The 11,029-nt window shown below is 40.8% G+C and overlaps 1 protein-coding gene across 5 annotated transcripts in view; it reads right to left on the bottom strand.

Annotated features, from left to right (window-relative positions):
• Window positions 1–2,163: 2,163 nt before the first annotated feature.
• Window positions 2,164–11,029, bottom strand: part of C1H5orf63 (chromosome 1 C5orf63 homolog) — a 173,275-nt gene continuing 164,409 nt past the window's right edge. For all 5 annotated transcript variants that reach the window (XM_075324782.1, XM_075324770.1, XM_075324762.1 and 2 more), the window contains one exon: window positions 2,164–2,781. In XM_075324782.1, the coding sequence (XP_075180897.1) occupies window positions 2,605–2,781 (177 nt within the window). In that variant the 3' untranslated portion in view covers window positions 2,164–2,604. The remainder of the gene's footprint in view (window positions 2,782–11,029) is intronic.

Genomic DNA, 11,029 nt, shown 5'->3' with positions numbered 1-11,029 from the left:
AATAATCTCTATTTGGACTATCAATGATCAAGGTTAGTTCAATGACAATTGTTATTAAGCTTATATTCAATTCACATTATATGGGTTTTTCTCTACTGACATGAGGTAGCGCATGGAATATTGAAGAATATTATACGACATTTTAATACAAATAATGTACACTTATATAAATAGAAGCTAAATAAAAAGAAAAAAACAAAGAAGCAAGAAACCTTAACAGACCAGATAAAGTAAATTGTTGTAGAGGTAGTTGACCTTTGGTGTTTCTTTCAGTTAATTTAGTGTATTTAGATCAATTTGTTCAGAGTATCGGGAAGTGTACAGCTTCATGGTACAACAAAAGAACAGCTGAAATCGATCCTTCAAACACCAGCAGCTGTGTGTGGCCGGCCATAATGAATGTGCCCGCACTAGTAAGTAATACAAGACATACCCTAAGGCTACAGCTGCACACAGACTTTTTGCAACAAGCTTTTTTCATTTCAACTATTAAAGTGGATATCTGTCTTCAACATTTATTTTTTTTAGCGAATTTGCTACACAGTGTTGCATTTTAAACCATAACACGGAGGATAATCTATGCTCTTTTGCTGAGCGAGTTGGAAATAGTGGTAAGACATGTAGTGCAAGCCACGTAAAGCAGGTTTTGGGTGCTTTGTAAATCTGCCCCAATGTGTTTCTTTAGACTGGTTAAAATTTTGGTAAATGGTTAAAATTCAGAAAATATCACTAAAATAAGTCTGTGTTTAGCAGCAGCAGCCTGTGGCTGAAATCACAAATGGCAATTTTGGTGCAGCTATTTGAGTCAAAACTAGGAGTGGATTCTCAGGGGTAGGAGAGAGAAGCAGTGTCCTAGTCCAGTACTGCAAGTGTTTCTGTAGCTTACTTGCAGCAGTTGCTTAGGACTCGCTGTTCTCTCATTTTCCCTTATTGTGATGTCATATCTGGCCTGCCTATTTAGTGAGGGGAAAACCAATCACAACATGTCCATGCTGCCTCCTCCTTCTTCTACCTCCTGTGGCGTTTGGTTATTGTCCTGCCTTCCAGTACTGACACAACATCTGCCAGTGCTGCCTTTTTCTAATGGCTGCCAGCTTATTGGGATTAGTTGGACAGGCTGAGCCTACACGCATTTAAGAAAAGTGGAAGGTAGTGCTCTTTTTGTCTTTTAACTGGTTTAAAAACTGGAAACAACCTTATGTAAATTAAAATGGTGATATTTCTAAAAATTCCCCCCCACACCTGACCAGGTTGGCAAAAGGGATCTAGAAGTGTGTCCCTCCAAATCGTTGTGTGACAGAGGGTCTCGGTATATGGGGCAGCAGCGCACAGTGATACTAGCATTGGATTAGTAATCCTATTGATCCCTGGTGTGTGCTGGAGAGGACTATAAATGTGTAGTTTGAAAAGAGCGTGGTGAGTTCTAAATACAGGAACGGAGCTAATCCCTATTGAACTGTGGTTAAGTGCTATACCTTTTGCTTTATGGCTAAGGTAGCAGCCTTACTATATTTTTTGTACCACCTCTCTGTGCTGTCTATGGTCACCTTCACCATATGCCACTGCTGCCTCACTGCCATATATACATTTGGCCACCTGCCTCCCTGCACACCAGGCATCTCTTCTTATGCCATGGACTTCCTTGCCCACTAAAAACCTTGTTACCTATGATGAGGTCTTAAGTTCCTAGACATCACTACTTAACCCTTTAAAACCCTGAAATTGTATTACTTTTCCTGAGCCATGTCCCCACCCACCAGCTGCTTCCATGATCCTGATGATGCCTTCTAAGAATCTTCCTGGTTGTAAGGAGCCTGACTATGACTTTCTACTACTTAAGGAGCCTTTCTACCAGTCGGGTGACTAGTTGCCCTGATAACGCTTTCCTCACTTATACCTGCAATAGAATATTCCTCACTTGCCAATTGCCGCCAGCACTTGGCACCTTCTGACCTGGAACGGCAATTAGACATCTCAGTGCATCTAATTCTACCTCTTTTATCTGTACTTCATTACATTCTCCCACAGTGCAGCTATAAAATACACATCTTACATATGTATGGTATATGCAGTATTATGTATTCTTTTTAGGTAGGCTCCTTTAGACAGAACACAGCAATCTTATGGCACGCTATACAGTATATTGAAGAACACTAAAAGGTCTAACATATTAGTAACATTTTATTTTGTATCCGTTAAATGATTATTGTTCCTAGGTGCATGCCTGTTAATAAATGCTTCAGTTGGAATAATATAACTATTTCAATTTTTTTTGCACCTTTTTGCCCACAGGATCAATATAAAATTAATTCTGATCTCAATGTACAAATTTCATGAAGACACTAGAATATCTATGGGCACAGAAAACAGTATATAAACAATATCAGTTTCAGTCTATATCTGGACAGCTGGACTGCATTCTGACCATCAATACAATAATTTACATTCTTAGCATGAGTTTTGTTTGTATTGCTATAGTTCTACTGCGTCATTGTGTATGGTAAACTCTGTACTGCAAACAGTCCAATGTTCAGTAATTATGTGTAAATAAATGAAATTATATTATATTTCCATCAAATAAGTAAAAAGAAGACATCTCATGAGTCATTTGACGTCATCTTCCCGCTCGAGCTTGCTTAGGTATCTCTCCAATTTCTTAATGTTTACTCTGTGCATCATCAGGAACTGTCCGTTTAGATGAAATACAGGAATATCATGTTTATAGCGCTCATACCAGGCCGTGTTCTCCGGGTGTGTGATATCCACTTGTTCTAAAACAAACTGAAACAAATAGAAAATAATACAGTGTTATCCACAAACTTCATTCATGATGTAAAATCTATGTAATGAGTTCTGTTATACAACTATAATATCAATGTAGGGATCTATCGGAATATGATCGTCTCATTATGGCAGGTGAGCTGGCACAGTCTGATTATAATGTACTCCGGCCTATTTATTACAATTTATCAGGAGCTGATCACAAACTGATGACTGATGTAAGAAATCAATAACAATACTTTATCAGACGTAAACAGAGATATTTTTTTACTTTGAAAATACAAAAATATCTATTATCCCATTTGTTCAACATAACACAATGGGGTGAAACATTAAGCATAATGTGCTAGAATTCCAGCTACATCTGAAAAGAAGAGTACATGATGTTTCAAATTGATTTTTTCGACAATATTTACTCCTCCGTCAATAGTTTTGAAAGGAGTGTAAAGAAGGAAACAGTCATATAATGTCCCAATATAGTAGTAGCACTCCAGGATTTGTTTTTCTTAAATTTCTCCATCTGTTAGCTACCAGTAATGAAAAGACATGGACACAATTATTGGTATGTTTTTATAGGGGTGTCTAGCCAAAAATGACGGGCCTGAAATCACTCTGTGACTGCAGACTTGTGAACCCTCACATCATACACACTGTCGTCAGCACTGAGAACAGTGGTCACGTGGCTGCGAGTATGTGATATGCATTCTCCCTGCCAGAATCTGGCTAGATTGTTGTGGTCTTGCTCAATACACTTACAGACTTGTCATTTTAGACCGGACAACACCTTTAAAGTACCCACAATGGTCACTGAAATAACTTACAAAAGTAATTTTCAATTTATATTTAATGAATATCAACTAATGAAAATCAGACATTAGTTTCCAATTGTGGTTCAAAAGAAGAACATAAAAAAAAAAATAATTTGTGAAAATGTCCTCGTCAGAAATGATACTACCACACAGAAAAGATTAAAAATAATTTAAACAGACACATAAGATATGCTGGTACGTCTCCCTGACTTTGATGCGGTCTTGCCAGCTGAACCTCTATCTGCCTCTAACAGGCGAGTGTGGAGTAGGGCTCTGCCATTGGCTATTAACCAGTTAAATGTTGCGGTCCATCCGTGTCAGCAGCATTTACAGCGCGCCATTCTAACTGCTCATCTGCCCTCACATGACTCAATTGCAGGACATGGATGTGTTGCTGTGACAGCCGGTGGACAACTGAAGACCCCAGTGCCTGTCATGATGGTACTTTCTGTGAAAGCCAGCCCGTGGCTGGCATCCATAGGAAACCATCATTTTTGCTACAAACAGGAATACTGTGGTTAAGTAATATTGAGTATTGATTAAGATGCCTCTCTCTGATCTTCAGGCTACTAGCATAACCTTTTTATTTTGTCTCTGAAATTATGTCTGATGAATTTTCTACTCAGCCGATAAACCCCCCCCCCCAACACGAACTCATGTCCACCACATTTAGTCTCCTTGGTAGCGGTGCTGAATCAGGGTTGCCAACTTGACTTTTAATATTTTCTGTACAGCTTATCAAAAAATAAAGAACAATTTTGGAAAACCACACTAAATCATTATGATTATAAGTGATCCATGTCTACAGCCCATAATTCTGATCAAAAGACATCAGCTGCATTCACTATGAGCTGTAAAATAATGATAATTACAGCTGAATTCATGTGTTTCCTACTTCCATGCCCTCATCTCCTTATTTTTCAGTACTTATCAAGGTTAACCCCTATCTTCTGTTTCTAGCTTGTATGATCTGTGCAGCAAAGGAGGTAAGTGTAAAGCCCTCATACTCTCCATTTTTTTTGTGTTTAGTTTCCCTTTGGCTTTTTCCCTTTACTCTTTTCCATCTATAACATGTACTAAATATAATTCCAGACCCCTTGTCTGTGAACCCCCCAATCTTCAACTTAAAAGGAAACAGTCACGTCAAATAAAGCTATCAACCTGCAGATATAGGGTTAATCTGCAGGTTAATCGCATTAGAAAGAAGCTTTGCCTCCATACTTAAAGTTCAGCATCTGAGAGTAAATGAACTTTGTGCCTCCCGTAGTCACCGGCTTTCAGTCATACAGTAGTGCTGTTGTGACTACAGTCACTGCTCGCAGTTGTAAGGGCGCCCTGACCCTTGGACAGCCAAATCCTCACTGGTATACATTTAGTATGGCAACCGGGCACATTTCTAACATTATTAATCGCACATCTGCAGGTTATTAGTGTTAACCAGCATGGCAGATTCCCTTTACGGAAATTTGTAATTGATTGATTCATAAGGAATGTGCTAAAGCACAAGTTCAGTATGTATGTGGTCAGTATTTTTCCTCAGTATTTGTAGCCAAAACCAGGAGTGGTTGAATAATGCAGAAGTGGTGCCCATGTTTCTATTATACTTTTACTTTGCTTATTATGCGATCTGCACCGCAGCGTAACTGCATGCGTCCTGCGTGCCCAGCACAATCTATGAAGATTGTGCCTAATCCATGCCCACGTGACGTATTAGAACGCAGTGCTTCGGCTACTGCCGAAGTGTTGTGTTCTAAGAAGTGACATGTCACTTCTTTCGTGTGCTCTGCATGCAGACCCCGCTCTGTCTATGGGAGAGGCTGCTATCAGAGCACATGAAATCGGCTTTTCAGTAAGGACTATTTCTGCAGCGATAGAACGCAACGTGGGCACATAGCCTTAGGGGTACTTTGCACGCTGCGACATCACAAGCCGATGCTGCGATGTCGAGCGCGATAGTCCCCGCCCCCGTCGTACGTGCGATATCTTGTGATAGCTGCCGTAGCAAACATTATCGCTATGGCAGCTTCACATGCACTCACCTGTCCTGCGATGTCGCTCTAGCCGGTGAACCACCTCCTTCCTAAGTGGGCGGGTCATGCGGCGTCACACGGCCAATAGCAACAGAGGGGCGGAGATGGGCATGATGTAAACATCCCGCCCACCTCCTTCCTTCTCATAGCAGCCGGGACGCAGGTAAGGTGATATTCCCCGCTCCTGCGGCTTCATACACAGCGATGTATGCTGCCGCAGGAACGAGGAACAACATCGTACCTGTCGCTGCACCGGCATTATGGAAATGTCGGAGACTACACCGATTATACGATAACGACGCTTTTGCGCTCGTTCATCGTATCAAAAAGGTTTTACACACTACGACATCGCAAGTGACGTCGAAATGTACGTCACTTTCGATTTGACCCCACCGACATCGCACCTGCGATGTCGTAGTGTGCAAAGCCGGCCTTAGTCTGAGACACTACACCTCAAAGTTCAACATAGAATAAACTTTAGCTAGTATGGGTGGAAGGTTTGAACTAGCATAAATAGGAGAACAGCATATGTGATAGGCCTCCCCACAACATGTGACCAAAGGAGCAAGCATACCAGCAGAGATTAACTCATGCTAGCCTGCATGAATCAGAATACAGCAGGCTGACACCCGAGTCTGCCTGTGTTGATCGCAGATACCATGGAAACCATTGGGCGGATTGCTATGCAGGCGTCACACGAGATGATCTATCGTGCGATGCATCGTCAGGGTCACGGTTTTCATAACGCACATCCGACATCGTTCACGACGTCGTCTTGTGTGACACCTACGTGCGATCGCAAATCAGTAAAAAATAGTCGATCATGTATTCGTCGCTTATTTTTAAAAAATCGTTTATTCTTAATAGCGCCGGTTGTTAATCGTTCCCGTGGCAGCACACGTCGCTCCGTGTGACACCCCGGGAACGATGAACACAGCTTACCTGCGTCCCGCGGCACCCACCGGCTATGCGGAAGGAAGGAGGTGGGCGGGATGTTTACCTCCCGCTCATCTCCGCCCCTCCGCTTCTATTGGCCGGCGGCTGTGTGACGTCGCTGTGACGCCGAACGACCCTCCCCCTTCAGGAAGAGGATGTTCGCTGCCCACAGCGAGATCACTCAGCAGGTAAGTGAACGTGACGGCGGTTTAACGACTTTGTACGACACGGGCAGCGATTTGCCCATGACACACAAATGACGGGAGCGGGTACGATCGGTCGTGCAATCGCACGATAGATCGTACCGTGTGAAGCCTGCATTAGAATCTGCAATCTGAATAGGGCTCAACACTATGACAGTCTGCGAAGTTTGTGCAATACTTTATGTGACAAAACTCCTGCCCATATTGTCCTTTAAAGACGCTGTTGAACTGTGCTTTTTGGTGCATTTATTCTTGCAGAAAACATGTGAACACTAGCAGAAAAGAAATGCATAAAAAACGCTACATGTGTACACTGCCATATACTTTCATCTCTTGGCGCTTGTGTGGAAAAATGTGGGGACACATTTTTATTGAGTGTCAGGATTCAAAGGCTGGCAAGAATTCCAGGAAGTGTTGCCACAGAACGGTCACGGGAAGAGAGTGCAGCCTTTATTTTCTTATCTATACTAAGTTTAAAAAAAAAATTTATATTAAAATCGAACATCGTATATAATTTAAAAAATAAAAAAAACTGAGATTTTATTTTTTGTCAAAATCATCCAGCCCTAACCCAGCCCAGAATATTCTCTTCGAATGTAGAATATCATTTGCCTATTGGCCATATTCTTTGAGACAACAGCCATTCTAAAAGGCCAGTTTTCTCATCAAATGTAGGTGGTCATCACAAAGAAGTTCTACTTTACTTCATTCACAAAAGAAATTCACTTGAAAATGTTAAAATAATCATTATACTTTAATGAAAAGAAAATTTGGAGCCAGTGACTAAAGAACTCAGCAAATTAAAAGGGACTATATCATTATAGACGATCCCTTTAGTTATGTTCACTGGTAACAGACAAAGGATGAATGACCTCTATATGAATGTTCTAGAAACCTTTTTCAACAGAAAGATTTTTGTTAACTGGAGAATATGGGATAAAATTTCAAAACACGTATTTTCTAAATTTCACCAATCAAATAATTGTTCTGATTGGAATCAACTGTGTTGATCCATTTTATACATATGTGTACTCTTACCCTAAGGCTATGTGCGCACTTTGCGACGAGGTAGTTGCAGTTCAAAAAGCATCCTCTGGCAGAAAGGACAATGCTTTTGGCTTTAAAAATGCATGTAAAACGCAAAGAAAATAGCCTATGTGCACCTTGCGGTTTTCATGAGTGTTTAGTGCTTTTCCGGTGCTTTTAGAAACGCTGCAGTTTTGTATTAAATTGAATGGATGGGAAACGCAGCCAAATTGGCAAAAACAATTGACGTGTTGCTTCTTGAAATGCTGAGTTTTTGCCCAAATTTATGCAAATTAAACGCAGCGTTTTGAACAGCAAAGTGCGCATAAGAAAGCTCAATGTCCCATTGACTTTGCTTGAAAAGCATAACGCAAGAATTTTGGCATGAAAACGCTGCAGTTGAAAAAGCAGTGGAAAAGCAGGTAAAAAAGCTAAGTGCGCACATAGCCTTAGGGCTTGTCCAGATGAGCGTATCATTGCTTCATGTGTGCCATAAAAAGCACAGAGAGAACAGCGAACCATGATATCCTGTGTGCCAGTGGACATGGCCAATTTCCACACAGACCATCACAGGATCCACTATTCTGGTCAATTTTATGAACCATAAAAATGCATGAAAAAAGAAAAAATGCCAGCTTACCAAGTTGATTCAGTGAATAGGCAGCTATGTCATACAGACACTCAGCATCGGATAAATGGCAGGAGCTCTTGCCAGCAATTGATATAAAGGTAGGATAAATCCAGCGAGCCAGGCTTGTGATGAATAAAAAATCTTTTTCTTTATTTCAAATGTAGATTAAAAAATCTTTTCAATAGCAGCATAGTACAAATACAGGCAAAGATGAAAAATTACTGCTGTAGAGCGCACGGCAAGACGCGTTTCAGCTAAACCTTTATCATGGCAATGATCAATATTTTGTGTGGTCAGCATTACTTGCAAATGCTGCTTTAACTCTTTGGGGCATGGAGTTCACTAGAGCCTTACAGGTTGTCACTAGAGTCCTCTTCAGCCAGGATCACTTATGCAGCCCCAAACCAAGGCACTCTCACCACCATGATTCACTGTAGGTAAGACATACTTGCCTTTGTACTCCTCATCTGGTTGCCACAACACACGTTTGACACCATCTGAACCAAATAAGTTTATCTTGGTCTCATCAGACCACAGCTCATGGTTTCAATAATCTATGACCTTTGTCTGCTTGTCTTCAGAAAACTCTTTGTGGGCTTTCTTGTGCATCATCTTTAAAACAGGTTTCCTTTTAGGACGACAGCCCTGCAGACTAATTTGATGTAGTGTGTGGTGTATGGTCTGAGCACTGACAGGCTGACCCCCCAAACCCTTTAACCTCTGTAGCAATGTTGGCATCATTAATATGTCTATTTTCAAAAGACAAATAGGAATAACGTTTAGAACACCATTCTAAGTCCGAACTGGGAGCAAAAACCTAAAAAAACATCACTATGGGGAGATAAGGTATGCACACCAGTGACTATGTAAGGGGAATACATGAAATAGCAGAAACTGCTGTGTGAATACTGACATGAAAAATTCAATAGCTATATGTAAGAGTGAAAATGTGAAAAATGGAATCTGCATTACTGCCATGAACATATGAATCAAGAGAAATTTAGCTATTGAATTGATCAATGCAATAGAGCCTCAACACTACGCCAAAGTATTTCTCTACGTTGGGGTCCCTAGCTTGTGTGTGTCCTCTCATGCAGTTAAAAAACCTACCGTGTATGGGAAGCTGAGACCCAGGCTATTTATGCGTATGATATGGATTGGCAATAGGTGTGGTTGGGGAGGGTTCACAAACGAAAAAATACTAACAAATAGAATGGTGTTCCAAACGTTATTCCTATTTGTTAGTATTTTTTCATTTGTGAACCCTCCCCAACCACACCTATTGCCAATCCATATCATACGCATAAATAGCCTGGGTCTCAGCTTCCCATACACGGTAGGTTTTTTAACTGCATGAGAGGACACACACAAGCTAGGGACCCCAACGTAGAGAAATACTTTGGCGTAGTGTTGGGGCTCTATTGCATTGATCAATTCAGTAGCTAAATTTCTCTTGATTCATATGTTCATGGCAGTAATGCAGATTCCATTTTTCACATATTCACTCTTGCATATAGCTATTGGATTTTTCAAGTCAGTATTCACACAGCAGTTTCTGCTATTTCATGTATTCCCCTTACATAGTCACTGGTGTGCATACCTTATTTTCAAAAGACAACCTCTGGATATGATGCTGAGCACTCATCTTCTTTGGTTAACCATGACCAAGCCTGTTTTGAGTGGAACCTGCTAAATCACTGTATGATCTTGACCACCATGCTGCAGCTCAGTTTGAGAGTGATAGCAATCTTCTAATAGCCTAGGCCATCTTAGTGTAGAGTAACAATTATTGTTTTCAGCTCCTCAGAGAATTCTTTGCAATGAGGTGCCAAGTTGAACTTCCAGTGACCAGTATGAGAGAGTGTGTGAGCGATAACACCAAATTTAACATATCTACTCCCCATCCACAGCTGAGACCTTGTAACACTAATGAGCGATAGGACAATGGTGATGGAAAATGGCTAGTTGGGCACAATTTGGACATGTTCACTTAGGGGGTGTACTTACTTTTGCTGCCAGCACTTTAGATATTAATAGCTTTGTGTTATTTAGAGGGAATCAAAAATTTACACAGTGTACAAGCTATACACTAATTACTTTACAGTGTATTAAAGTGTTATATCTTTAGTGTTGTCCCATGAAACGTTATAATAAAATATTTGCAAAAATATGAGGGATTTACTAACTTTTGTGATATACTGTACTACAGCATCACATTTTTACCCCGCACCTATATTCAAGCTGACTGTACAAGCCACTAAGGTCAGTGGAAATATTACTATACTTTGCCTACTTGTGCAACTTGTCATTTTACATTTAAAATGTATTTTACATTATCTGGGACCCTGTTGAACTGAGACTTGATTGTCCTGGTGTCAAACCATTATCGGTCTGCGATCCTGCTTCCTGCAGATAATATACATGTACACTCCTCATCTCCCCATGTACCGCCCATTAAGGTCAGCTCTTTGCGATCTGCCATGTCACTGATATGAGTGACATAATGCTGTGACTGATAACACTGAAAAACCAACATCTGCAGAAGGATGGGCTCATTTAGCATCTTCTATTCCATCCTATTAGGTGTAACTGACACAGCAGAAGCACGTAGGG

Source organism: Anomaloglossus baeobatrachus, chromosome 1 (genome assembly GCF_048569485.1).
Source record: "Anomaloglossus baeobatrachus isolate aAnoBae1 chromosome 1, aAnoBae1.hap1, whole genome shotgun sequence".
NCBI classification, from domain to species: domain Eukaryota; kingdom Metazoa; phylum Chordata; class Amphibia; order Anura; family Aromobatidae; genus Anomaloglossus; species Anomaloglossus baeobatrachus.
This window is presented reverse-complemented; position numbering and strand designations above follow the sequence as displayed.